This window comes from Gopherus flavomarginatus, chromosome 23 (genome assembly GCF_025201925.1).
Source record: "Gopherus flavomarginatus isolate rGopFla2 chromosome 23, rGopFla2.mat.asm, whole genome shotgun sequence".
Taxonomy (NCBI): domain Eukaryota; kingdom Metazoa; phylum Chordata; order Testudines; family Testudinidae; genus Gopherus; species Gopherus flavomarginatus.
The window spans coordinates 15377785-15405252 of NC_066639.1; the positions used below are offsets into that span (position 1 = coordinate 15377785).

General features: G+C 62.3%; 1 protein-coding gene across 1 annotated transcript; it reads right to left on the minus strand.

Annotated features, from left to right (window-relative positions):
- Positions 1 to 2783: 2783 nt before the first annotated feature.
- On the minus strand, positions 2784 to 27197 carry POLR2A (RNA polymerase II subunit A). The gene is made up of 30 exons (XM_050933448.1): positions 27040 to 27197; positions 23159 to 23291; positions 22737 to 22873; positions 21928 to 22101; positions 20415 to 20696; positions 20005 to 20166; positions 19013 to 19233; positions 18782 to 18914; positions 17926 to 18050; positions 17506 to 17716; positions 17191 to 17400; positions 15344 to 15512; positions 14563 to 14657; positions 12567 to 12770; positions 11371 to 11593; positions 10767 to 10950; positions 10257 to 10428; positions 9863 to 9968; positions 8966 to 9171; positions 8586 to 8810; positions 8245 to 8491; positions 7773 to 7873; positions 7571 to 7675; positions 6526 to 6708; positions 6018 to 6221; positions 5582 to 5768; positions 5054 to 5167; positions 4782 to 4931; positions 3508 to 4699; positions 2784 to 2854 (listed from the first exon to the last, which is right to left on the minus strand). The coding sequence occupies exons 1-29, from the start codon at positions 27127 to 27129 to the stop codon at positions 3543 to 3545; spliced, it is 5910 nt and encodes a 1969-aa protein (XP_050789405.1). The 5' UTR covers positions 27130 to 27197; the 3' UTR covers positions 2784 to 2854; positions 3508 to 3542.
- Between the last annotated feature and the right edge of the window lie 271 nt (positions 27198 to 27468).

Here is a 27468-nt window from a genome sequence, read left to right on the forward strand (position 1 = left end):
ACTGGCACCTGCCTCCCCCAGCCGGGACTGCTGATGGGTCGGCAACAGGCACAAAAAGCCTCGAACTGGCTCCAGAGGTGCCAAGCCAGATCTGGAGCCAATCCGGATTCCCGGCCTGTGTAAACTGACACCTCTCCACCCGGCCCAGCTGCCGTCCCCTTGACGGGAGACTGATGTGGCTTCTGCACCCTCCAATTACCCCCATAAACCCCCCCAGCGTGACCAATTCGGTATGAAGTAGCACCCATGCGCTACACATCTTGGCCTGAGGCTTTAGGGGAGGGTGGGGAATGATCCGGAGCAGTGTAAATGAGGAGTGGGGGTGCCCCCCTGGAAGACCTCACTGTACCCCCAGGAGTACATGTACCCCCCCACTGGTAAAAACCCAGCTCACCTCTGCTTTCTGCTATAGCTGCATGAAACGAACATGCGGCCACCTCTGGGGCAGGGCAACTGGTTACCCAGGGACCCCTAGCCTGGCACTGAGATGCAGCCACCTCTGGGGCAGGGCAACCGGTTACCCAGGGACCCCTCACCCAGCGCTGAAATGCAGCCACCTCTGGGGCGGGGTGACCGGTTACCCAAGGACCCCTTGTCTGGCGCTGAGATGCAGCCACCTCTGGGGTTGGGAGCTGGTTACCCAGGAACCCCTGGCCTGGCAGTGAGATGGGGCCAGCTCTGGGGCAGAGCAGCTGGTTACCCAGGGACCCCTAGCCTGGCACTGAGATGCAGCCACCTCTGGGGCGGAGTGACTGGTTATCCAGGGACCTCTTGCCCAGAACTGAGATGCTGCCAGCTCTGGGGCAGGATGGGTGGTTACACAGGGATTCCTCGCCCGGCGCTGAGATGCGGCCACCTCTGGGGAAGAGCAGGCGGTTATCCAGGGACCCCTCGCCCAGCACTGAGATGCGGCCACCTCTGGGGCGGGGTGGGTGGTTACACAGGGACCCCTCGCCTGGCACTGAGATGCGCCCAGCTCTGAAGGTGTTGGCGTGAAATCTGCAGGGAATCGTCTCTTCCTACCCTCGCAGACTGTTCAAGAATGGGTGGGATTGCTGAGGGCTCGTCTGCACCCAGGCCCTGCTTGGGCCAGGCCCTGCCTGAACTCTGCCTCTGCCTCAGTTTCCACAGGGGGAAACCAAGGCACAACACAACAAAGGAACTTCCTCCAAAGCCTCCAAGGTAGGCACAAAACCCAGGCGGCCAAGTTCCAACCCGTTACCCCCACTCCCCTCCCAGAGCCGGGGAGAGAACCCAGGAGTCCTGGCTCCCAGCCCCCCCGGCTCTAACCCCCCAGCCCCCACTCCCCTCCCAGTGCTGGGGAGAGAACCCAGGAGTCCTGGCTCCCAGCCCCCCCGGCTCTAACCCACCAGCCCCCACTCGCCTCCCAGAGCTGGAGAGAGAACCCAGGAGTCCGGGCTCCCAGCCCCCACTCCCCTCCCAGAGCCAGAGAGAGAACCCCAGGAGTCCTGGCTCCCAGCCCCCCCGCTCTAACCCACCAGTCCCCATTCCCCTCCCAGAGCTGGAGAGAGAACCCAGGAGTCCGGGCTCCCAGCCCCCACTCCCCTCCCAGAGCCAGGGAGAGAACCCACAAGTCTGGGCTCCCAGCCCCCCTGCTCTAACCCACCAGCCCCCACTCCCCTCCCAGAGCCGGGGAGAGAACCCAGAGTCCTGGCTCCCAGCCCCTCCTGCTCTGACCCACCAGCCCCCACTCCCCTCCCAGAGCCAGGGAGAGAACCCAGGAGTCCTGGCTCCCAGCACCCCTGCTCTAACCCACCAGCCCCCACTCCCCTCCCAGAGTCGGGGACAGAACCCAGGAGTCTTGATTTTTTTCCTCTGGTGTCAGGAAAGACCCTGCCCCCCTTTTCCCCTGCCCCCTCTCTCAGCCCCATGTCCCCCTGTACCAAGCCAGCCCCCACAGAAGCAGCGCCGAGCAGTTTAAAGCACAGCCCCCCCCATCTCTCCAGGGTTAGGGGGAGCTGGCTTGGCCCCCCCAAGGATCCAGTTTTCAGCCCCAGGCCACACCGGTGCCCACCAGCGGTGAGCAGGGCTGCCTCCCAAGCCCTTGGCCCAGGTCTGATTCCTGGCCCACGCAGCTGGGTAAGTCCTTTTCTTTTAAAGGGCCAAGGCCCCTTTCCGCTCCCACTGCAAAAGGGGAGGGGCGGGGAGGCTCCTGCTGTTACTCCAGGGAAACTGAGGCAGAGAGTGCAGGCATGAGGGGCTATAGGCACAGAACTCATTCCTGACACACACAGCAGGGTCACAGAGCCAGGATGCCTGCGTCCTCCAGCTATGGGAGGGGAGTGGGGGCTAGTGGTTAGAGCAGGGGGAGCTGGGAGCCAGGATTCCTCGGTTCTCTCCCCGGCTATGGGAGGGAAGTGGGAGCTGGTGGTTAGAGCAGGGGGGGCTGGGAGCCAGGACTCCTGGGTTCTCTCCCGGGCTCTGGGAGGGGAGTGGGGGCAGGGGGCCAGGACTCCTGGGTTCTCTCCCCAGCTCTAGGAGGGGAGTGGGGGCAGGGGGGGTCAGAGCGGGAGGTCTGGGGGCCAGAACTCCTGGGTTCTCTCCCCAGCTCTGGAAGGGGAGTGGGGGCTGGTGGGTTAGAGCGGGGGGGGCTGGGAGCCAGGACTCCTGGGTTCTCTCCCCAGCTCTGGAAGGGGAGTGGGGGCTAGAGGTTAGAGCAGGAGGGGTCTCTAGCAGGCCAGACCTCCTGTGTTCTAGCACCCACTGGCGTTTGTCCACCCCACACACCCTGCTCGATTCTCGCAGACACAAACACACCTCGATCAAAATTATTAAAACCTTTATTTCCCTCACAAAGGTACAGTTATTTCTCCCTCCATGCAGGGAAGTCAAGCTTGAGAGACACAAAAAAAAAACAGTCATTGGGGGGGGGCTGGGGTATTTACAATCAGTCATTTGCCCCCTGGTGTTGGTGGGTGGAACCGGGGAGCGACCGAGGCTTCCCCCCCACAGTCAAACAGCGCTAGAGGACGTTTCATTAAAAGCCCCGAGCATCCCCTGTAACCGTCCCCCCCCCCGGAGATTTTCTACACTGGTTAAAATCTGCTCTCACATCGCCGGGCGGGCGAGCATCAACCAACACCTAACAGAACAAACAGCTCCAAGCACCGGCAGAAAAAGGCTTCAACTAAGGTATCGAAAGGCCGCTCGCAGTCCTGGCTGTATCACGCCAGGGGGGCGGGAGGGCAATGGCAGCCGTGTGCCCCCCCTGCCAGCTAGGTAGTCTAAATGTATCTACAAAGAATTAAAATGGGGGCCCTGTTTTTTGGGGGTCATGAACCATGTCCGCCCATGTTCCTGCCCCCCTTAGATTGCCCGGTAAGGAATTCAAGGGGGGTCAGCCGCCCAATCCTACCCCAATGGAGATCAGACTCTCCGGGCCCCTGGGATTTCCTGGGGTGACCCCCCACACAAAAAAAATCAGACACTCCTGATTGCAACAGGTGGTCTCCTTGTCCACCCCCCACCCCCATTTCAATGGCTCACCCCCTGAGCTGCAAGGACCCAGGCACTGCACCCCCTCAGTTGTCTTCGTCGCTGTCATCGGGGCTGATGGCCGGGCTGGTGAGGCTGTAGGTCGGCGAGGTGGGGCTGTAGCCGGGCGAGGTCGGGGAGTAGGTCGAGCCCTTGGGCGAGGTGGGGCTGTAGGTGGGCGAGGTGGGGCTGTACTTGGGGGAGGTGGGGCTGTAGGTGGGGCTGGTCGGGGAGTACTTGGGGGAGGTGGGGGTGTAGACGGGAGAGGTCGGGGAGTAAGTCGGCGAGGTGGGGCTGTACTTGGGGGTCGTGGGGCTGTAGGTCGGCGAGGTGGGGCTGTACTTCGGGGAGGTAGGGCTGTACTTTGGAGAAGTAGGGCTATACTTCGGAGAAGTTGGGGTGTACTCAGGCGAGCTGGGGCTGTAGGAGGGGCTGGTTGGGGTGTACTTGGGGCTGGTCGGGCTGTAGCTGGGGCTGCTGGGGCTGTAGCTGGGCGAACTGGGGGTGTAGGTTGGCGATTGCGGGGTGTAGCGGGGGCTGGAGGGTGAGTAGCTCGGAGATGTCGGGCTGTAGCTGGGACTCGTCGGGCTGTAGCTGGGAGAGGTGGGGCTGTAGTTTGGCGAGGTCGGGGTGTAGTTGGGGCTGGTGGGGCTGTAGCTGGGTGACGTCGGGCTGTAGCTGGGGCTGGTGGGGGTGTAGTTGGGGGAAGTCGGGCTGTAATTGGGGCTGGTTGGGCTGTAGCTGGGTGAGGTGGGACTGTAGCTGGGGGATGTCGGGCTGTAGCTTGGGCTAGTGGGGCTGTAACTAGGCGATGTTGGGCTGTAGCTAGGCGATGTTGGGCTGTAGCTGGGTGACGTCGGGCTGTAGCTGGGGCTGGTGGGACTGTAGCTAGGTGACGTCGGGCTGTAGCTAGGACTGGTGGGGCTGTAGCTAGGCGACGTGGGGCTGTAGCTCGGACTGGTCGGGCTGTAGCTGGGTGACGTGGGGCTGTAGCTCGGACTAGTCGGACTGTAGCTGGGTGACGTCGGGCTGTAGCTCGGACTAGTGGGGCTGTAGTTGGGGCTGGTGGGAGAGTAGGAGGGGGACGTCGGGCTGTACGAGGGGGACGTCGGGCTGTAGCTCGGGCTCTGGGGCGTATACCCTCCGGGCGAGCGGGGCTCGTACGCCGGCGACGTCGGGGAGTAGCTGGGAGACATGGCCCCACCTGTGGGGCGGAGGAAGAGGAGAAGGGACTGTTAGAGGAGGGGCAGCGTGGCGGGGGACACGGGCCAAGCACCAACACTCACCTGGTGATGGGACGTAGGGGCTGGAGGGGCCTGGGGAGCCAGGCGAGCCAGGCGTGGGGGACCACGCGGGGGAATAGCCCGGGCTGAAGCCGCTGGCATCGGAGGCGGCACTGGGGGAGAATCCGGCGGCGCCAGGGGTCATGCCGCTGCCTGTGGGGGGCAACAAAGAGGGGTGGGTTAATTTCACCCCCGACATGCAGTAAGGGTGGGGGGGACAGCAGAACCCATCCACTGCCCGCCACGGGATAACTCCCCCCACAACCCATACGCACCAACGCTCGGGGACCAGGCTCCGTAGGCTGGGGTGGCCCCCTGGTTCCAGGGGGTCATGGCGGGCGACATTCCCCCCATGGGGCTCGGGGCCGAGCCGAAGAACATGCCGGTGGCTGCGGGGAAGGACAGCGGAACATTAGAACCGAGAGGAGCAGGGTGACGGAGGGGGAGAGGTGAGCACCAACCCCCTGCCCCCCCCCCCGGCTGGGCGAGAAGCCACCCCCCACCAAAGCCATCCTGCCTTCCAGCCCCCCTGCTCTAACCACCAGCCCCCACTGCCCTCCCAGAGCTGGGGAGAGAACCCAGGCGTCCTGGCTCCCAGCCCCCCCCCTCCCCGCTCCGACCCACCAGCCCCCAACTGCCCTCCCAGAGCCAGGGAGGGAACCCAGGCGTCCTGGCTCCCAGCCCCCCGAGCCGGGGAGGGAACCCAGGCGTCCTGGTCCCAGCACCTCCTGCTCTAACCCACCAGCCCCCACTGCCCTCCCCGAGCCGGGGAGGGAACCCAGGCGTCCAGGGGCAGTACTCACGGACGCCCACGCCCAGCCCAGGGATGTTGGTGGGGATCTCCATGCCGTATTTGCACTTCTCGGCGTCCAGCAGCAGGTCGAAGCAGCCGGTGCCGGCGGGCGCCAGCTGCCCCAGCATGATGTTCTCCGACACCCCCTTCATGGGGTCGCTCTCCCCGTGGGCCGCCGCCTCCATCAGCACGTCCACCTGCAGGGGGAACCGGGGGTCAGGGGCTGTGCCGAGGGGGGAACGCAGGAACCAGGAGCCCCCCACAGCACCCCCTGCTGGGAGGGGCTGGGGTACCCAGGTGCTCCCCACAATAGCCAGCCCCAGTGTCCTGCCCCCACAGTGCTCCCTGCTGGGAGAGAAATAGCCAAAAGCCCCCCCCCAGCCACTCCCCATCCCACCCCCACAGCACCCCCGCCCTGCTCCCCCTGCCGGAGGGCCCCGGCTCACCGTCTCCTCGAAGGAGCACTTCATGAGGGGGCCGGTGTCCTGGCGGTTGACCCCGTGCCGGGTGATGGCCATGAGGTGACCACGGCAGGTCATGGTGTCACAGAGCAGCGCCAGGTGCCGGTAGTTGACATAGGAGCCGTCAAAGGAGATGACGTGGTACAGCTCCCGCTCCAGGGCCTTGCGCACTGCCTCGATGCCCAGCACCTGGGGGGGGTGTCACCGGAGCCCCCTTAGCACAGGGCTCCCTCTGCTGGGGCCAGCAACGGGCCCAGATACTGCAGGGTCTCCACCCTGCCCTAACCACCAGGCCCCACTCCCCTCCCAGAGCCGGGGAGAGAACCCAGGAGTCCTGGCTCCCAGCCCCCCTGCTCTAACCACTAAACCCCACTCCCCTCCGAGAGATGGGGAGAGAACCCAGGAGTCCTGGCTCCCAGAGCCCCCTGCTCTAACCCACCAGACCGCACTCCCCTCCCAGTGCCGGGGAGGGAACCCAGGCGTCCGGACTCACGGTGAAGATCTCCACGATGTCGTTGGAGGTGGTGCGCACGGGGTCCACGTCCTTCTCGCTCAGCACCCGCATGAGGCTGACCCCGTCCGTCTCCAGGATCCACTCCTGCAGGGCCTTGAACTCCCCGTCCTCCGTGATAATGATCTTCTTCTTGTTGTCTGTCTGCGGCAGGTGCATGTACACCTGGGGGGGGGACGGACACAGGGCAGGTCAACACTGCACCCCGGGGGGCTGGCCAGGGCCCCCTCGCCCGGCGCTGAGATGCAGCCACCTCTGTTAATCCAGGGATCCCTTTGTGGAAATGCAGCTGGTTCTGGGGTGGGGCGTGGGAGGGGTTGAACAGCTGCACAGCCATCGTACCAGCAGTTTAGGACGGGAAGTGACGGACGTGGTGCGACTGAAGCTGCAGAGGTCATAGGGAGTGACCCAACGGGATCTCCCCCAACCCCGAGATGGGGCAGGGCCAGGACACCGGGGTTCACACTGGGATTGATGTGACAGTCCCGGGGGTGGGGGGAGGTTCGGTGGCATTCACGGATGAGGACCCTGGTTTCACATCCATGGTGGTGGTGGGCACTGAGGGGAGAGCGCCCCCTACTGAGCCCTTCGCCCGGCTCCTGCAACACAGCGCCCCCCAACTACCCAGAGTGCCCTGGGGCAGGCCCAGTCCAGCTCTGTCACTCCCTTCCCCCCGGCTCTAGCCAAGTTACCCAGAGTGCCCTGGGGCAGGCCCAGTCCAGCTCTGTCACCCCCTTCCCCCCGGCTCTAGCCAAGTTACCCAGAGTGCCCTGGGGCAGGCCAAGCCCAGCTCTGTCACCCCCCCCCCCCCGGCTCTAGCCAAGTTACCCAGAGTGCCCTGGGGCTGGCCAAGCCCAGCTCTGTCATCACCTCCCCCCCCCCCCCCCGGCTCTAGCCAAGTTACCCAGAGTGCCCTGGGGCAGGCTCCCCCCCCACCCCTGGCTCTAGCCAAGTTACCCAGAGTGCCCTGGGGCAGGTCCAGCCCAGTTCTGTCACCCCCCTCCCCCGGCCGGCAGAGGCCCCTCACCTTGCTGATCTGCTCGATGCCCTGCAAGGTCATGTCCGTCAGCATGTTGGACTCGATGCAGCGAAGGAAAACGTCATCGTCCATCTTGTCCACCACCTCCTCCTCCTGCACCGCACAGGGAGAGGGGCTGGGTTAGCGACAGGCAATGCCCCCCCAACCATCTCCCCCCGCCCTGGTGCTGCCCCCCACCCCAGGCACCCACCTCCTGCATCTTGTTCTCGTCGCTGTTCATGATGCGGATCCGCAGCACCAACTTCTCCGCGTTGTCGTCATTGAAGATACAGTTCAAGTCGTCCCCGAAGCCTGCGGCGGGGAGGGGAGCCGTCAGCAGCAGCCCCCTACCCGCCGTGGGTCAGACCCCCAATACCCCTGCGCTCCCTCTTCCCCCAGAGAGCTGCCCCGCCTCATAACCCATCTCCCGCTGTGGGGTGAGTGCCGATTCTTCAGAGGAAGATGGGGGGGAAAACCCCCATGAGTGTCTAATTTTGCATTAATGCTTCCTGACCCCTGTAGACCGAAGCCCTGATGCATGAGAGTGGATTGGAATTTGCTTCAAAGCAGAGCTATGGGGGGGGCGAGGAACACATCTCTGCCCCCCCGGGCTGGGATGGCATGAAGGCTCCTGCCACCTTTGAGGTGTGTGGGGGGAAGACCAGCCCCGTATGTCCCCTCACCGGCATTGATCTTCTCAGCGATCTGCTCCATGGTGAGTTTGCGGTCGGTCATGTGCTTGCGGTCGAGCTCGACCCGCAGCAGCCAGGGCGAGATGCGGCTTACGTCGAAATCGGGCATCTCGTAGTAGACGTTGACCCACTCCTGGTCCTCCGCCACCACCGTGCTCTGCGGGTTGGGGTCATAGTAGATGGCCGTGTTGGCCGTCACCTTGCGCAGGGTGGTGTGCTCCAGCCGGCAGAGGATATCCTGGGGGGGGGGAGAGAGACGGGGTGAGGGGGACCCCACGCAGCATCCCCCCGTCTGCCCCTTCCCGAGCAACACCGGAGCCCCGCGGCGTTACCTTGGCCCGCTCGGCGTCCCGGGCCGACTGCCCCAGCAGGAAGACGGTGAGGGAGGGCGTCTTGGGTTTCTTGGAGATGTTGATCAGCTCCTTGAGCCGGGGGACGCCCAGCGTGACGTTTTTGGCCGAGACACCGGCGTAGTGGAAGGTGTTCAGGGTCATCTGGGTGGCGGGCTCGCCCAGCGACTGGGCCGCCAGGGCGCCCACCATCTCGCCCGGGTGAGCCTGCAGGAGTAGGGGAGACGGCGTCAGACCCGGAGAGGGGGAGGAACCGGCCTGGCGTCCCACCCGGATGGGCCCATCCCGTCCCCCTCTTGTCCTGCGATAGGCCAGCTGCCCCCCCACCCCACACACCGGCTCCGTCCCCCTCCAGCGCTTACGATGGCCTGGTTGAACTTGGACTCGATCTCGCCCAGCAGCCAGTCGAAGGCCTCCCCGCTGAGCCGAAACTCCTCCACCATACGCCGGCTGCACAGCGTGGAGCGCAGGTGGATGTTGAAGAGGAGGGTGGCGTTCTCCTGGGCCTGCCGGCTCAGCGGGTCGTCCCCGTTCACGATCACCAGCTTCTTGCTCAGCTCCTTCACGCCTGGGGGGGGGCGGACACAGCGTGAGACACGCCCCAGGGGTTGCCCCAGCGCCACCCAGGGTCCCCCCAGATCTGCCTCCCTCTCCCAGGCCAAGACAACTCCCCCCTGGCCCCCGGATCCGCCCCCCCGAGCTCGGACACTCCCCCTGGGCCAGGACACTTTTCTCCCTGGCCCCTGGATCTGCCCCACCATCTCTGAGCTGGGACACTTCCCCCCCTAATCCCCCGCATCCAGATCAGACAAGATCAGACCCCCACAGGCCGGTACCCACTCCTCAACCCCCGAATTGGACCCCAGACCACGCCAGATTGGACCTCAATCAGCCCCTGGCCCCTCCAGGCTGGCACACACACCCCGCCCCCCTGAGTCAGCGCCCCCCAGATCGGATCTGGGCCCCTCCAGGCTGGCACCCACCCCCATCCCCGGATCGACCCACAGGCCCCCTGAAGCTGATATCCTCCCCCCCCTTCCCTGATCAGACCAGTCCACAGGCCCCTTCCAGTCCAGTTACCCCCCTGCCTCGCAGCACTGGATCAGACCAGGGGCTCCCCTCCAGGGCTGGTACCCCCCCCTCCCCTCACCAGACTGGCATTCCCCCCGCCCCTGCCCAGGTCAGTTTCAGGGTCCCTGCACAGAAACACACCCCTCCCCGCCAGCTGTGCCCTCGACAGGGCCTGGGGGAGGACCCACCTTCCACCACCTTGATGGGGTGCAGGTCGGAGGGCAGGCGCGCGTTGATGTGGAAGATCTTCTGGGCGTTCCAGATCATGCGAAGCAAATTGCAGGGCAAGACCACCTGTGGGGGGCAGGGGGGCGGAAAACGGGGGCTCAGCACATGACGCAACCCAGAGCCTCCCCCCACACCGCCGGGTCCTGAGGTTTAGAATCAAGAGCAGGGGGCTGGGAGCCCGGACACCTGGGTTCTCCCCCGGGATCTGGTGGTTAGAGCAGTGGGGCTGGGAGCCAGGACTCCTGGGTTCTCCCCCGGGATCTGGTGGTCAGAGCAGGGGGGCTGGGAGCCAGGACTCCTGGGTTCTCTCCCCAGCTGTGGGGGCTGGTGGGTGAGAGCGGGGGTCCCGCTCACCTTGCTGTCGCCGGTCGGGAAGATGACTCTCAGCACCTCGCGGTCCTCCCGCATCTTCTCGAACTCCCTCTCCAGCTCGTTCTGGATGTGCGCGTTGCTCAGGATGTCCTTCACCATCTCCTCCTGCAGGGTGCGCCGCAGCGCCCGCTCATTGGTGTAGTCAAATTTGAACCTGGGGGCGGAAGGGCCAGGAGTGAGAGCTGCTGGGGGGGGCCTCCCCACACACCCACCCATGGGAGCTGCTCCCTCACACCCCTCCCTCCCTCTGGGGTGGCCACCTCTGGGGCGGGGCAGCCGGTTACCCAGGGACCTCTCGCCCAGCACTGAGATGCAGCCACCTCTGGGGCGGGGCGGCTGGTTACCCAGGGATCCGTTGCCCGGCGCTGAGATGCAGCCACCTCTGGGGTGTGGAGCTGGTTACCCAGGGATCCCTTGCCCGGCACTGAGATGCAGCCACCGCTGGGGCAGGGGGAAACAGCGCCCCACACGCCCAGGGCGACGTTCACTCACTTCTTCTCGAAGGCCTTGTTGGAGGGCTTGAGGGTGGCCAGGTTCTGGAACTCCACGCTCTCCCCGGCCAGCCCGTCCTCGCCGTAGCGCAGCTGCACCACCTGGTTGATGGAGTTGCGCACGGTGGCGTCGTATTTCACCATCACCGACTCCATGGATTTGATCAGCCGCCGCTGGATGTATCCTGGGGAGGGGGCAGTGGGTGTCAGCAGGGGGGGCAAACATCTTGGGCACTGCCCGGTAGATATCCCCAAGCAGCACCCTGGCACCCCCATATTCACCCCCCATGAGTTCTCAGTACACAAGGGACGCTGACTTGGGCGACGGATCCTTCCAACAAGCTGGAAGAAACCGGAAAAAGTGGGGACGCTCCCCCCACAACTCGACACCCACCTGGGGAACCAGGACTGAAGTGGGGGGTCCCCACTGGAGGGAAACCAGATGTTCCGATTTGGGGGGGGTCTTTTTCTTAGGCAGACACCATCAAGGAAGCTGAGCTGGGCGCAAACGTCTGTGTGAGCGCAGGACCTGGAGGAGTTTGCAGCTTGTTGCAGCACCCCAGTGCGAGAGCGACACCCCCAGCCCCCCGGGGGCCACGGCTCACCCGTCTCGGCTGTCTTGACAGCCGTGTCGATGAGGCCCTCGCGCCCGCCCATGGCGTGGAAGAAGAACTCGGTGGGCGTCAGGCCGGCCAGGTAGGAGTTCTCCACGAAGCCCCGGCTCTCCGGCCCGTAGTCGTCCTTGATGAAGTGGGGCAGCGTGCGGTGCTTGAAACCGAACGGGATCCGCTTCCCCTCCACGTTCTGCTGCCCCACCACGGCAATGACCTGGGGGGGGAAGGGGGGGGAGTGACCCTGGTGCCGACCCCGGTCCCAGCACCAAGCCAGACCTGGGTCTCCCCCTCTTCACCCAGCCCCCTACCCCCGTCTCCGCTCTCGCCCATTGGCCCCCGGGGTGGAGCCCCACAGACTGAGATCACCCCCCCCCACTGTGATGGGGGACTTCACAGCCCCCCTGCCCACCATGATCTGCACCTGGGACCGAGGGGCTGGCTTGATTCCCATGCTGGGGGCTGCCCCAGCTCCCGGCTCCACACACACAATTCCCCAAATCTGGCTGCGGGGGCCCCACGCTGCTTTCCTCCCCACCCCCACAGATCCTGAAGGGAGACAAGGTGATAAACTAGCACTGAATGGGCGGGACTGGAAGAGAGCCCCTCCCCCAACAAAGGGGTGGGGCTGGGAGAAGGCCCCTCCCACCATCTCAATCCAGGGGGCAGTGCCAAAAGGCCCCTCCCACCTCCCCAACCCAGAGCATGGGGCTGAGAGAAGGCCCCTCCCACCATTGCAATCCAGGGGGAGGGGCTCAGAGAAGGCCTCTCCCACCTCCCCAATCCAGGGGGAGGGGCTCAGAGTAGGCCCCTCCCACCATCTCAACCCAGGGGAAGGGGCTCAGAGAAGGCCCCTCCCACCTCCCCAACCCAGGGGGAGGGGCTCAGAGAAGGCCCCTCCCACCTCCCCAACCCAGGGGGTGGGGCTGAGAGAAGGCCTCTCCCACCTCCCCAACCCAGGGGGAGGGGCTCAGAGAAGGCCCCTCCTACCTCCCCAACCCAGGGGGAGGGGCTCAGAGAAGGCCCCTCCCACCTCCCCAAAGCAGGGGGAGGGGCTCAGAGAAGGCCCCTCCCACCATCTCAACCCAGGGGGTGGTGCTGGAAGAAGGCCCCGCCCACTCCCAGCAGTAAGGCACCAAGGCAGCAGCCAGTCCACAGGTTCTAGCCCCGGCTGGGCTGGCAGCGCCCACCTGGGAGATGTTGATCTTGGAGCCCTTGGCCCCCGACACCACCATGGATTTGAAGTTGTTGTACTCGGACAGGGACTTCTGGGCGGAGGAGCCGGTCTTGTCGCGGGCGTCGTTCAGGATGCGGTTCACCTGGTTCTCGAAGGTCTGCCGCAGCGTGTTGCCCGGCGTGGGCTCCAGCTCGTTGTTGTGAGCCTTCTCGATCACCTGGGGGCGGCACGGGGTGAGCGCTGGAGGGCACGGGGTCCCCAAAGCCAGCTTCCATGCCCCCCGCCACCCCACAACCCAGCCCCCTGTGGGCCCCTGAAACCCAGCCTCCATTTCCCCCAGACTCAGCCCCCAGACCCCTCCACTGCCCCCCCCGAAACCCAGCCTCCACTGCCCCCAAACCTAGCCCCCCACGGCCCCCTGAAACCCAGCCTCCACTTCCCCCAGACTCAGCCCTCAACCTAAAACCCAGCCCCCAGGCCCCTCCACTGCCCCCAAACCTAGCCCCCCACGGCCCCCTGAAACCCAGCCTCCACTTCCCCCAGACTCAGCCCTCAACCTAAAACCCAGCCCCCAGGCCCCTCCACTGCCCCCAAACCTAGCCCCCCACGGCCCTCTGAAACCCAGCCTCCATTTCCCCCAGACTCAGCCCTCAACCTAAAACCCAGCCCCCAGGCCCCTCCACTGCCCCCCCCGAAACCCAGCCTCCACTGCCCCCAAACCTAGCCCCCCACGGCCCTCTGAAACCCAGCCTCCACTTCCCCCAGACTCAGCCCTCAACCTAAAACCCAGCCTCCAGACCCCTCCACTGCCCCCCCCCGAAACCCAGCCTCCACTGCCCCCAAACCTAGCCCCCCACGGCCCTCTGAAACCCAGCCTCCACTTCCCCCAGACTCAGCCCTCAACCTAAAACCCAGCCTCCAGACCCCTCCACTGCACCCCACCCCTCCACTGCCCCCAAGCCCAGCCCCCATACCCCTCCATTGCCCCCAAACCCAGCCCCCACTTCCCCCAAACCCAGCCCCCATACCCCTCCATTCCCCCAAACCCAGCCCCCACTTCCCCCAAACAGCCTCCAGACCCCTCCACCGCATCTCTCACCCCTCCACTGCCCCCAAACCCCGCCTCCACACCCCTCCATTGCCCCCAAACCCAAAACCCAGACTGCACCCCCTGAAACCCAGCCTCCACTTCCCACGGACTCAGCCCTCAACCCAAAACCTAGCCCCCAGGCCCCTCCACTGCCCCCCCGAAACCCAGCCTCCACTGCCCCCAAACCCAGCCCCCCACGGCCCCCTGAAATCCAGCCTCTACTGCCCCCAGACTCAGCCCCCGACCCAAAACCCAGCCTCCAGGCCCCTCCACTGCCCCCAAACCCAGCCCCCAAAGCCTTCACATCCAGCCCCCCACAGCCCAACCTCCACTGCACCCCCTGAAAGCCAGCCTCCACTGCCCCCAAATCCAGCCTCCACAACCCTCTACTTCCCCCAAACCCAGCCCCCACTTCAACCAAACCCATAACCCAGCCTCCAGGCCCCTCCTGCCCCCAAACCCAGCCTCCACACCCTTTCACATCCAGCCCTCCACTGTCCCCAAACCCAGCCCCCCAAGGCTCCCTGAAACCCAGCCTCCATGCCCCCCCACAACCCAACCCCTGCATAGTCCCCCAAAACCCAGCCTCCACGCCCCTCCATTTCCCCCAAAACCCAGCCTCCACTGCCCCCAAAACCCACCTTCCTCAGTCCTCCACAGCTCCCCAAACACCAGCCTCCATTGCTCCCGAAACCCAGCCCCACTGCCCTCCAAATCGCAGACCCCCCTACAGCCCCCAGAGCCCATCCACCATTCCACACCTCAAACCCAGCCCCCCACTGTCCCCCCAAACCCATCAACACCCCCCCAAGCCCCAAAATGCAGACACAAACCCCTCCCAAACCCCAGCACAAAGGGGCCAGGCTGGCTCCCCCTCCCCCACTGTGCTCCCCGATCCTGCCCCCCACATCCCTGGCACCTCTATGACATCCTGCTTGGCTTTCTTGATGGTGTTCTGAATGTCCTGGTAAGTCTTTGCGTCAGCGATGGAGTCCCCAATGCCGATTGTGTGACCTGGGGGGGGGGGGGGGGAACAGTACCGTCAGATCTGGCCCCCCACCCTGTCCTGCTGAGCACCAGGCCGGCCCCAGCAGGACCCATCCACGAGGAATGGGCAGAGGAGATTTCTGGACTCCCAAGGCACATGACAGACCTGGGGTCCCACCTCCAGAAAGCAGCAGTGTAGGCTAGGGCTGGGAGCCCGGATGCCTGGGTTCTCTCCCCAGCTGTGGGAGGGGAGTGGGGCCTGGTGGTTAGAGCAGGGGGGCTGCGAGCCAGGACATCTGGGTTCTCTTCCCCGTTCTGGGAAGGGAGTGAGGGCTGGTGGGTTAGAGCAGTGGGGGCTGGGAGTCAGGACTCCTGGGTTCTCTCCGCAGGTCTGGGCGGCGAGTAGGGGTTGGGAATCAGGGTGCTTCCTGACATCGGGCGATCCCCCTTTGTCTCTCAGACCGGAAGGCGTTCTGTGCACGGACTATCTCCCTCTGTGAGGTGCCCGGTCCGACAGGGCCCCGATCTCTGTCCTGGGTGGGGAGTGAGTTCATGCTGTGCCCAGGCTTACAGGGGACCCCCGGTCACCCCATACCACATAGAAGCAGCCAGCCCTTTCTGCAGGAGCCCCGTCAGCAAGGTGCCGGAACAGGGCACTTGCCAGGTGAGCCAGGAGCAGGCACTCAGGGGCAGGAAGCCCCCCGCAGACTCACCCTCGATGAGCAGCCAGTTGTTGATGACCGTCTGGATGTTGCTGTAAAAGAGGCGGGTGGTGTCGTGGCCCATCTCCAGGTAGGAGATGTGGACCAGGGAGCCTGCCGAGGTACCGAGCGATTTCTTACACAGGATGCCCATGATCAGCTCCCCGTTCTCCACGATCACCTGGGGGGAGAGGAGGCAGGGCAGTCAGATCGCATCGGATCAGCCGCGCCTGGCTAGGTAGAGGAGCCTCGCGAAACAGAAACCTCACAAGATAACCCCATGCCCCGGGAACTGGTTCTATATTAATGGGGATCTGCCTTGATTGGTTTGCGATCCCTTATGATCGATTCATAGATTCACAGACTAAGGTCAGAAGGGACCACTATGATCTAGTCTGACCTCCTGCACAACGCAGGCCCCAGAATCTCACCCACCCACTCCTGGAACAACCCCCTAACCTACGTCTGAGTTACTGAAGTCCTCACATCGTGGTTTGAAGACCTCAAGCTGCAGAGAATCCTCCAGCAAGTGACCCATGCCCCACGCCGAAGAGGAAGGCGAAAAACCTCCAGGGCCTCTGCCCATCTGCCCTGGAGGAAAATTCCTTCCCGACCCCAAATATGGCGATCGGCTAAACCCTGAGCATGTGGGAAAGACACCAGCCGGCACCCAGGAAAGAATTCTCTGTAGTAACTCAGATCCCATCCCATCTAACATCCCATCACAGACCACTGGGCGTATTTACCTGCTAATAATCAAAGATCAATTAATTGCCAAAATTAGGCTCTCCCATCATCCCATCCCCTCCATAAACTTATCAAGCTTAGTCTGGAAACCAGATATGTCTTTTGCCCCCACTGCTCCCCTTGGGAGTCTGCTCCAGAACTTCACTCCTCTAATGGTCAGAAACCTTCCTCTAATTTCAAGGCTAAACTTCCTGATGGCCAGTTTATGTTCAAATCCACCTCTCGTCGTGAAATCCATTGATTTCTGGTTCATTTCAAACCCCCGTTTGTATAGAAAGCTGCATCCATCTCCCGCCACAGGAGAGAGGGGGCGAGTTTTCTGAGCTCTCGCGGTGCAGATGGGTGTATGTGGCGCAAGCCAATATAAATTTGGGGTTCACACGTGTCTCAGTGTGGGGGAGTCACTCCCACTTCCTGTGATATACCGTGACTCTCAGCTAGCTGGTAACACCGAAGGTTTATTATCCGACAGGAACGCAGTCCAGACCAGAGCTTGGAGGTACAGACAACAGGACCCCTCGGTCAGGTCCATCTTGGGGCAGGGAGGCCAGAGACCCTCTGCCCTCCCTCCATTTCCCCAGCCAGATCCGAACTGAAACTCTCCAGCCCCTCCTCTGCCTTTGTTTCTTTCCCCGGCCAGGGGCCACCTGATCTTTGTTCTCCAACAGCACCTTGCGCCGGGGAGGGGCCCAGGCCATCGGTTGCCAAGAGACAGGGTGTTGCCCATTCTCTGCGCAGACACCACCACACTGGCCCTCTAGGACTGCGCAACAATCACACGCCCTTATCCCACCACCTAGGTACTTAAAGGCATAGGGGAAACTGAGGCATGACAGCAAGTCACATTAAAAGCGGTGCCCATCTCCCGCTGCGTGAGGGAGGTTGCGCATTTTCTGAGCTCGCGCAGTGCAGATCGGTCCGTACAGTGCAAGCCAATATAATTTGGGGTTCACACACACAGGAACACTGGCATCTCCCTAGCGGAGTCCTCCCACAGAGAGCCGATGGGGAGACACTGTGATTCGACAGCTGGGGGGGTGAGCTGGAACAGGGCTTGAGAGCCGCTCAGGGGCACCCCGGGGTGAACCCAGCACCCCGTCCCGGGCAGGTACCTTGGTGTCGCCGGGCGAGATGTGCTTGTAGGGCCCGCTGTCCTCGTCGTCGGGGTGGGTGCTGTGCGTGCGGATGCAGTTGATGTGGCCCGGGATGATGAGGGAGAAGATCTGTTTGCCCGTCCAGAGCGGGCGGGGTTTGAGGATGGCCGGCTGGGGCACCTTGCCGTCCCACGTGGACAGGAACATGAGCAGGTTCATCACCTCGCCCTGGCGAGACAAGGGGGGAGTGTTGGGGTGGGGGAGGAGATGCTGGCCCAGCCCTCTCCCGGCCCAGCGCCCCCCCCCGCGATTTGCACCCGGCCGCCCGCTCACCCGCTCCAGGAAGACGTCGCGTTTGGTGAACTTGCGGACGGCCGTGAGGGTGTCCTGCACGATGCCCATGACGGGCCGGTTGGACTGGGGGGTGACGATCATGCGGGGCACCATAGCCAGCTCCTGGATCTCCGCCCGGGTCTCCAGCGATTGGGGCAGGTGGAGGTTCATCTCGTCCCCGTCGAAGTCGGCGTTGTAGGGAGTGGTCACGCTGGGGGGGAGGGGAGCCCGTGAGGGGGGGCTGTGCCTGGCAGATCAGCCCCCCACCCCCATGGGAGCAAGCCGGGGTCACGTTGGGGGCTGGGTTAACAGACCCCTATTCGCTCCATCGGCACCCCCACAGCTTGGGGGGCTCCCACACACATGGGGTGCCACCCGGATGAGGTAGGGAGGTACCGGGGGGGGGGAGGGGACTCTCACCTGAGGTTGAGGCGAAAAGTGGACCAGGGCAGGATTCGCACCCGGTGCCCCATCATGGACATCTTGTGCAGCGTGGGCTGCCGGTTGAAGATCACTATATCCCCGTCGCACATGTGTCGCTCCACCTGGGGGGATGGGGGGGGTGAGTCCCCAGCCTCCTGAGATCCCACCCCCAATCCCCTGCTCCAGCCTCCCACCCCCCGAGATCCCATCCTGCCCAGACCCCACCCCTCTCCTCCAGCCTCCCACCCCGAGATCCCACCCCACAGACCCCACCCCTCTCCTCCAGCCTCCCACCCCGAGATACCATCCTGCCCAGACCCCACCCCTCTCCTCCAGCCTCCCACCCCTCGAGATCCCATCCCCAACCCCTTCCAAGCCCTCGTCTCACTTCCACACCCCTCCCCACCCAAACTTCCCGAGACCCCTCCCCCCATCCCCACCCACCCAACACCCTCCTACCCCAGACCCCCCATCCCCTCCCCACAACGGCCTCCCACTCCAGAGACCCCATGCCTCAACCCTCCCCAGAGAACACCTCCCAACACCCTTCCCCCAACCACCACACCCGATACCCACTCCCCAATCTGAACCACACACCATGCCGCCCCCGAACCGCCCAACCCCATACATCCCTTCCCAATCAGACCCCCTCCACATCCCTCCCCCCTTTTAAGGTATGGAAACCCCCTCTGCAGCCCCCACCAGGGTGATGGGCAGGTCCTCTGGGAGATCGGGGAACCTATTGCCCTGAAAGCCAGGCACTGACTCCCATCTGGGGGCGCTCGATTCCCCCCCCGGCCTCCCCGGGCCAGGCCCAGCCTGCAGCCGCTCTACACTCCCCGGCCACGCCCACCTTGTAGCCGATTTGCAGGTGGAGGTCACTGGGCTTGGGGTGGAAACGCAGGTCGATGCGGTCGCCGTTGTCTCGGATGATGTACTTGGCCCCCGGGTACTGGCTGTTGCCCCTGCGTACCAGCTCCTGGAGCCTATGGTGGAGGGAGCGACAGAGGCATTAGCTGCGGGGGGCGGGGGAGATCTGGGCCCTCCCCTCCCCTAGCCCCACCAGGCTCGCCGGCTGCCCCACCTGTCGATGTTGAAGGGCGTAACGATCTCGGCAAAGGTCATGTTGGCGGCAATGGAGCGGGGCACCCCCACCTGATCGATAGAGAGGTTGGGGTCCGGGGTGATGACCGTCCGGGCGGAGAAATCCACCCGCTTTCCCATCAGGTTCCCCCGCACACGCCCCTCTTTCCCCTTCAGCCGCTGCTTCAGGGACTTGAGGGGACGCCCCGATTTCTGCATAGCCTGCCGGAGGAGGGAAAGGAGGGGGTTAACTGGGCTTGCACACAGATTAGCGGAGCAAAGGGGGGGCACCCCCACCCCGGGTAAAGCAGGGCACACAGGAACCACCGTCATCATTAATGTAGAGGTGCTGCCCACCAAGACTACAAGTCCCAGCATGCAACACTGGGCAGCCAGGCAAGCCAGAGACCACAAATCCCAGCATGCAATGCCGCACCTAAGCCAATGGGCAAAGCAGGGACACCTCCCTGCATGCAATTCTCCCTTACAAGTCAAACCAACTACAATTTCCAGCATGCAATGCTTGGCTGCACAGCATTGCATGCTGGGATACACAGTCTCTGGATTGGCTTATAATGCAGCATTGCCTGCTGGGATTTGGCACACAATGCACCATCTCAAGGAGCCCACGAAGACCACAAATCCCAGCATGCAAGGCTTCATCTTTTCCCAATTGATGATAGGATCCAGCAGGACATGTCCCAGCATGCAATGCTCCATCATTATAAAAAATTACAAATCCCAGCATGCAGTGGTCCATCATAATCAAAAGAAAGTACAAATCCCAGCAGGCAATGCTCCATGTTTTCCCAAATTGGACTGAATGCATGGGGTAAAACGTCCCAGCATGCAATGCTTTATCACTGGCTGAGCAGAGCAGCAGGACTATGGAGACGACAAACCCCAACTCGCAACCAGCAGGGGCACAGACTGCAAGTCCCAGCATGCACGGCACTGCCAGGCTACCAACGCAGCGAGGAGAGCCAGGCTCACCCGGGGCAGGCCAGGCAGCTCGTTGTCCACCATGGTGGCCACATGGAACTGGAGCAACTTGACGTCCTCGGCGATGACGTGGGCGGCCGCCCCGTTCTGCTCGTTGCGCCGCAGCTGGTTGTTGATCTTCACCACATCCGCCAGCTTGTGGGTCAGATCGTCCTGAGAGAGGGGAGACAGCAGGAGTCAGGGAACAGTCCCGCCCCTCTCCCAGCATTGGGAGAGAACCCAGGAGTCCTGGCTCCCAGCGCCGCCTGCTCTGACCCACCAGCCCCCACTCTCCTCCCGGAGCCAGGGAGAGAACCCAGGAGTCCTGGCTCCCAGTCCCCCTGCTCTAACCCACCAGCCCCCACTTCCCTCCCAGAGCTGGGGAGAGAACCCAGGAGTCCCGACTGCCACCCGGGGCTGACCTGGTTCCTGGCCGAGCCCTGCATGACCACGGCGGGCCGGACAGAGAGCGGGGGCACGGGCAGGACGGTGCAGATCATCCACTCGGGCCGGGCGTACTTGGGCTCCATGCCCAGGATGAAACACTCCTCGTCCGAGATGCGCTTGAAGATCTCGTGCACCCGCTCGGGGCTGAGCAGGATTTTCTTCTCCTGCGAGTCCTCGTTGACGTGTTTCCACTCGGCGTAGAGCTCCAGCCCGGTGCGCCGGATGCGGGGCTGGTACCGCCCGCAGCCGCCGTGACCCTGCGGAGGGGAGGGAGGTAGTCCCAGGGTCAGGGCCAGCCCAGCGTGGTCCCTGCCCTGCTGCGGTCCCTCTGTGACTTGATATGACGTTCTGAAAATATGCTAATTTATGCTCCGTTTGCTTACAAGGGTACGTCTAGACTAGTGTTCGATGCATCGGGGATCGATGCGCCGCGTCTCGTCGGGACGCGACGCATCGATCCGCGAATCGATGCCCCTACTCCACCTCGGTGGGAGGAGGAAGCGGCAACGACGGGGTAGCCGTGCCTGTCAACTCGCTGCCGTGAGGACGGCCAGGGAAGTCGAACTAAGATACTTCAACTTCTAGCTGCTGTTACGTCTCTTAGTTCGAACCCCGCCCCCCCAGCTAGTGTAGCCCAGGCCTCAGTTTCCCTATGCTGGCAAGTGGGTAATGAAATCTTACAGTGCCATGTGACCGGACTCGGACTCCATCTTTAACCCAGTGCTTTTCCATTTAGGAGGGGTGGGGCCAGAGGATTCCCACCTTGTGCAAAACCTATGTAAGGAGGTGGAACAGAACAAAGGGGGCTGCAGTCACGAGAAATCCCCCAGCTACCACCTGAGCTGGAACAAGGGCTGTGCGAGGGGAAAGGATCGGGCCCAGACTAGGAAGGGGTCCGGGCTGTAAAAGACGCTTAATGAAACATCTCTGAGAGTGAGATTTACCTGTATTCAGTTTCTTAATGTATTAGGCTTAGACGTGCGTGTTTTGTTTTATTTTGCTTGGTAACTTACTTTGTTCCGGCTGTTATTACTTGGAACCTCTTAAATCCTCCTTTTTATACTTAATAAAATCACTTTTGTTTATTACTAAAGCCGAGTAAGTGATTAATTCCTGGGGGAGCAAACAGCTGTGAACCTCTCGCTCTCAGCATTATGAGGAGGTGAACAATTTATGAGTTTACCCCGTATAAGTTTTATGCAGAGTAAAACGGATTTATTTGGGGTTTGGATCCCAATGGGAGCTGGAGGTCTGGGTGCTGGAGACAGGGGCACTTCTTAAGCTGTTTTTGGTTAAGCCTGCAGCTTTGGGGGGGACATGGTTCAGGCCTGGGTCTGGGTTGCAGCAGGCTGGTGTGTCTGCCACAACCAGGCAGGGTTCTGGAGACCCACGCTGGCAGGGAAAACAGGCTCAGAGGGAGTCTCAGCGCATCAGGTGGCCGTTCCCAAGGTCGGTTTCTACGACCCAACCCCGTCACACCCTCTCTACCTTCTCCTTGGTCAGGTCCTCGTCGCCGTCCGGCTGCTCCACCCCGAACTTGTTGTCCATCTCCTCCCCACCTTCACAGATGTTCTTGCCTTTGCAAAGGTCGTAGACGTGGGTCAGGCGCTTTTTGGGCTGCCCCTTCGACTTGCCCAGGATGTCCTTGATTTTTGGGTTGTTCTGCAGCGGGGGAGACACGGCAGGGGGTGAGACCCAGGGAACCCCGAGATCCCCGGATTCACAGAGAGGGGCATGGCGAGGTGGGTGGTGATGGGTCCCCAGGGGATGGGTCTACAGCAGAGGTCCCCAAAGTGTGGGGGGCACAGCAGGGGGCAGGCCAGCCCCCACAAGGGTGGGGAGGGAGCGCCACCTAGCCCCTCCTCGTCCCACAGCTCTGTTCCGGTCCCATCCCCAGCCATGTCTCAGCCCCCTTACCCCTGTCCCCATTCACCCACCCCACCTCCGAGCCACGTGCCTGCCCTTGACCCCTAAGAGACTGCACCCCTGCCCCCAGCCCTGTTCACATCCCAACCCCACCCTGGAGCCTCCCCCTCCCAGATCCACCCCCAGCTGCAGCCTCGGCCCCATTACTCATCTGTGTCCTCGTGCCCTGCCAGGCATGGACCAGGCTAACGGGGGGGGGGGGGGGTGACCCTCAAACGCTTGGGGACTGCTGATCTATGGTCTTACAGAGCAAGTGGGAGCGGAGGAAGGACTCGTCTCAGGGTGGGGAGGGGGCTATCAAAAGGGGGGAAAATTGTACTGCCACCCCCCAGCCGTGCCACAGGGTCCCGCGGGGAGGGGGGTCGGCTCACCGAATCCACCAGCAGCTTGGAGCAGAAGAAGCAGACGCAACGCAGCACCTTCATGGTCTTGCCCAAGAAGCCCACGTGGAAGACGGGCTTGGCCAGCTCGATGTGGCCGAAGTGGCCCGGGCACTCGGTCATGTTCCCTGCGGGGAGAGCAGCCCCTGGTGAGCACCACGGCACCCCAGAAACACCCACGCCGGGGGCACCCCCATGCCCGGCAGGTGGCCAACCCAGCAGGTGCCTGCCTGGGAATGTTTGGGTCTTAGGGGGCAGGGAATGGGGCCTGTCATCTCTAGGGGGCGCCGGCTCCCATCCGGCCCCAGGGTAGGGACAGGCTGGCTCAGGGGGGCAGGGATCTCAGCTCCTGGGGATGCCAGGCTGACATCTCGCCCCACACCGCCCTCAGGAGCAAGGTCTTTCGGTCTCACCTGCACACGTCTGGCACCTGCCCGTCTTCTCGATCACTCCTTGCCGGGGGTCCATCAAGCCCCCTAGCTTGGGGCGGCCCCCCTCCGTCGTCTCGGGGTACTTGATCCCCCCCTCCGTCACCGACATCCGTTTCTGGGAGGGTGGCAAAATGGAAACGGAGGGTCAGGCTTGTGCGGGAAGCGGCACCACGCCCAGGGGAAACTGAGGCAGGCGCCGGCATGGCAGCGCAGGGTGGGCAGCCTGGGTGACACTGCATCTGGAGGGCTTATGGACTATGAGAAGCCCAGAATGTTTCATGGTGGCTCCGACCACTATCCCAATATCCTGTCTCCAGCAATGCCCCAAAGCACAACAATTCACCCCGTTGGTTTGCATCCTCATAAAACCCGCTAGGATTCCTGTCAACACCTCGCAGTTTGCAATGACTGCCTCCATTTCATGTGGCATGGAGTTCCACAGGTTAATTTGCATCGGCTAAGCCTCCCACCCCCAGCACCAACCTATAATTAACCTGCCAGGGCTTTCAAACTTAATCAGATGAGGATCTTCAGAAAGCTAAATCAGTGGCTCCCGATAAGACAAGGAGCTGGTAACTTTGCATTGTTTACTGATCGCATTTTAGCAGCAAGGGCTAAGATAAATTAAGGACCCATCCCAAACCCCCTTGCAATTTGCCGTTGTAAGATTTAACTAATCATATTGTGAGCTGCTACGCATGACCCTAAACAGAAAGCTGTGTCTAAAACTTTCTGAAAACTCCTTTAATACCAGCATTTGCCTCTGACTAGATTTTTCGGTTACAATTTTTCAACCTGCCTTCACTGCGAACAGCGCTTAAAAATTACTGCGCCAGGAAAGCGGGCGCTCAGACCATTTCGGATATTTGAGCACGGTTATCTCTTCGTACGGCCAATTTCACAAGCCGCCCCGTGGAGGAAAAACATTGAAAGGTGGCTGGAAGATCACAAAATTTGGCAGGATTCGAGCAGAGGTCCTACACTTGAAATGGCTTGGAATTGATTTTTTTTTTTTCAAATCGTATTGCATTGCCAGTTGGTGGCGTCACTTCCAAATCGATCTGAGTCAGACCAAAGGTCCATCTAGCCCAGTATCTGTCTTACCACAGCGGCCAACGCCAGGTGTGTATTATGGGAATAAGTAAATAACTTTTCCTTATCCACTTTCTCCACATCACTCATAATTTTATATACCTCTATCATATCCCACCTTAGTCTCCTATTTTCCAAGCTGAAAAGTCCCAGCCTCTTAAATCTCTCCTCATGTGGGACCCGTTCTAAACCCCTAAACATTTTAGTTGCTCTTCTCTGAACCTTTGCATATAACGCTCTGCGACCCGCGTCCAAAAATGTTTTGAAGAAATTAAACCAGAAATATTTGCACCACAATTCCCTGTCTCCCGTTCCATCCCGGTGTATTAAAACTGCACGTCGACACAATCGGTGTGAAATGGTCCCCAAACACCACCACTGGAAAAGTGTTACAAAGATCAAGGTTGCTCCCAGCGTCCAGGAACAAACTGCCCAGAACATCCAATTTCGTGCCGAGTCGTACACCTGTCTGTCCCTGCCCATATTCCACAGCTGGCCCCCCATGATCCCAGTCGCAAGCACCCCCAAAACTTGGTCCCACTTTTCCACACCCTTAATTAGGTTATGTAGCCATAAGAGTCCTTCGCTTCCAAGTGTACTCAAAACCCCAGTTATGTCATGCCCCGTCAATTTCCCGTACCCCTTAGCTGTTCCGTGTACCCCAACTCCGGTATATACACTCCCCACCCCTCTGCTGCCCGTGTAGACCAACTCCCCCACACGTGCACCCCCCCCAAAGCGCGTCACCCCAAATGTATTGCCTATGCCTTGTTTATAATGCAGACGCTACCAAAGAGGACTCGGGTCTGTGTACACTCCTCTCGCACACTGCAAGGGCCCCACAGGCCCCTTCACTCTGCACAGCACCTCCCCAATGGTCCCTCACTCCAATGCATCCCCCTAACAGCATCACTGGGCAATGCAGGCCCCCAGATAACACTACACTGTGGTATGTGCCCCCATTTCACTGCACAGCACCTCACTCACTGGAACGTGGTAAAATGTGGGGTACAGCAAGTCCCCTAGATACCACTACGCTGTGCATCCCCCCAATGCATCTCCAAATGTTACATTGTGCACAGCCCTCACACAACATCACACGCTGCAATGCCCCCTCTAGTGCAATGCACTCCTTCCCACACTCCAATGCGCCCCCAAATACCACTATGCTGTGCAATGGAGCCCGCAGTGCAACGCGCTGCATCCCCCCCATATTACATGGCATGCGAGAGCTGTGCACAATCAAAATGTGCAATGCACCCTCTAGTGCAATACACTGCTTCCTGCACTCCATTGTACCCCCAGATACCACTTCGCTGTGCAATACACCTTATAGTGAACTGGGGGTCGGGATGCCTCAGGGGGTCACAGGGTTATTACATGAGGGGTCACAAGCGGTCAGCCTAAACCCCAAATCCTGCTTTGCCCCATTTATAATGGTGTTAAATATATAAAAAAGATTTTTCAATTTATAAGGAGGGGGGCACTCAGAGGCTTCCTATGGGAAAGGGGTCACCAGTACGAAAGCTTGAGAATCCCTGCACTACGCTGTGCAACACCCCCTAGCGCCATGCACAGCCCCCTAATGTCCAATGCACCCCCAGACACCACTCCACTGGGCAAGTCACCCCCCTTGAAAATGCACAGCCCCTAACCTCCCATTCACCCCCAAATACCACCTGACTGTGCAACACACTAGTGCAATACATTAGCCCGCAACCCCAATGCACCCCCTAGTGAATACACAGACCGCCCAACCCCCAAACACTTCACTGTCAAACGTATGCTCTGGTGCAATGGACAGTGTTCAACCTCCCATGCACCCCCCAAATACCACTCAACTGTGCAAGGCACTCTAGTGCAAAGACCCAGCGCACCCCCAGATAGCGCTGAGCTGTGCAAGGCACTCTCTAATGCACTCAATGCACAGACCCCCAACCCCAATGCACCCTCAAACAGCGCTAAGCCGTGCAATGCACTCCGTAGTGAACGCACAGATCCCCAACTCCCAATGTAACCCCAGACACTTCAGTGAGAATACACTGTCTCCTCCATGGCACAGTCTCCAAGCACTCCCGAAATACCACTCTAGTGCAATGCACGAGCCCCAATGCACCCCCAGCCAGCAGGGAGCCGTGCAATGCACGAGCCCCAAAGCACCCCCAGCCAGCAGGGAGCCGTGCAATGCACGAGCCCCAAAGCACCCCCAGCCAGCAGGAAGCCGTGCAATGCACGAGCCCCAAAGCACCCCCAGCCAGCAGGGAGCCGTGCAATGCACGAGCCCCAAAGCACCCCCAGCCAGCAGGGAGCCGTGCAATGCACGAGCCCCAATGCACCCCCAGCCAGCACGGAGCCGTGCAATGCACGAGCCCCAATGCACCCCCAGCCAGCACGGAGCCGTGCAATGCACGAGCCCCAATGCACCCCCAGCCAGCACGGAGCCGTGCAATGCACGAGCCCCAATGCACCCCCAGCCAGCACGGAGCCGTGCAATGCACGAGCCCCAATGCACCCCCAGCCAGCACGGAGCCGTGCAATGCACGAGCCCCAATGCACCCCCAGCCAGCACGGAGCCGTGCAATGCACGAGCCCCAATGCACCCCCAGCCAGCACGGAGCCGTGCAATGCACACCCTAGTGAATGCACGGACACCCCCCATCACTCCCCTAGCCAATGAATTGGCTGGTGCAATGCAGAGCGCCCCCACCCCACAACGCGCACGAAGCTATGCAATGCACCCCCCCACTCTCCTTTTGCCCCCGGGCACCCACCATCTCATCGGGGCTGAGGATGCCGAACTGCACGCGCTTGATGGTGCGCAGCGGGCACGCGCTGTCCCCGGAGGGCGGGCCCCCGTGCATGGCGGGTCACGTGACGCGGCCGCGCGCCGCGGCGGCCTCCTCCGGCAGGCAACGACCGTCCCCTGCCCCCGCGCCCCTTTCCCCGCGCTTCAGGGCCCGCGGCCGCCTGCCCCCCGCTGCACCGCGGGCTCCCCGCTGCACCCAGCGCCCCCGCGCGAGCTCGCCCAGCCGCCCGCTCCCCTCCCTCCGATCCGCCCCCGGCGCGCTCCTCAGCGCGACTGAGCCGCGAGCGGCCGGGAGCCGCCTTATATAGCCTCGCCCCCTCGCTGGCCCCGCCCTCCCCTGCCGCGGGGAAGAGCCGGGCCAGGCGGCAGGGGCGAGCACGCACGGGAGGGGGCG

What these genes read in the sequence shown, in the direction of transcription:
- POLR2A (XM_050933448.1), bottom strand. Translation starts at nt 27,129, where the DNA reads ATGCACGGGGGCCCGCCCTCCGGGGACAGCGCGTGCCCGCTGCGCACC. An exon ending in AGCTGCCTGGCCTGCCCCGG is followed by an intron (nt 19,234 to 20,004) that starts GTGAGCCTGGCT and finishes CTCCTCCGGCAG; the next exon opens with GCTATGCAGAAATCGGGGCG. An exon ending in ACTTTTCGCCTCAACCTCAG is followed by an intron (nt 17,717 to 17,925) that starts GTGAGAGTCCCC and finishes CCTCCCCCCCAG; the next exon opens with CGTGACCACTCCCTACAACG.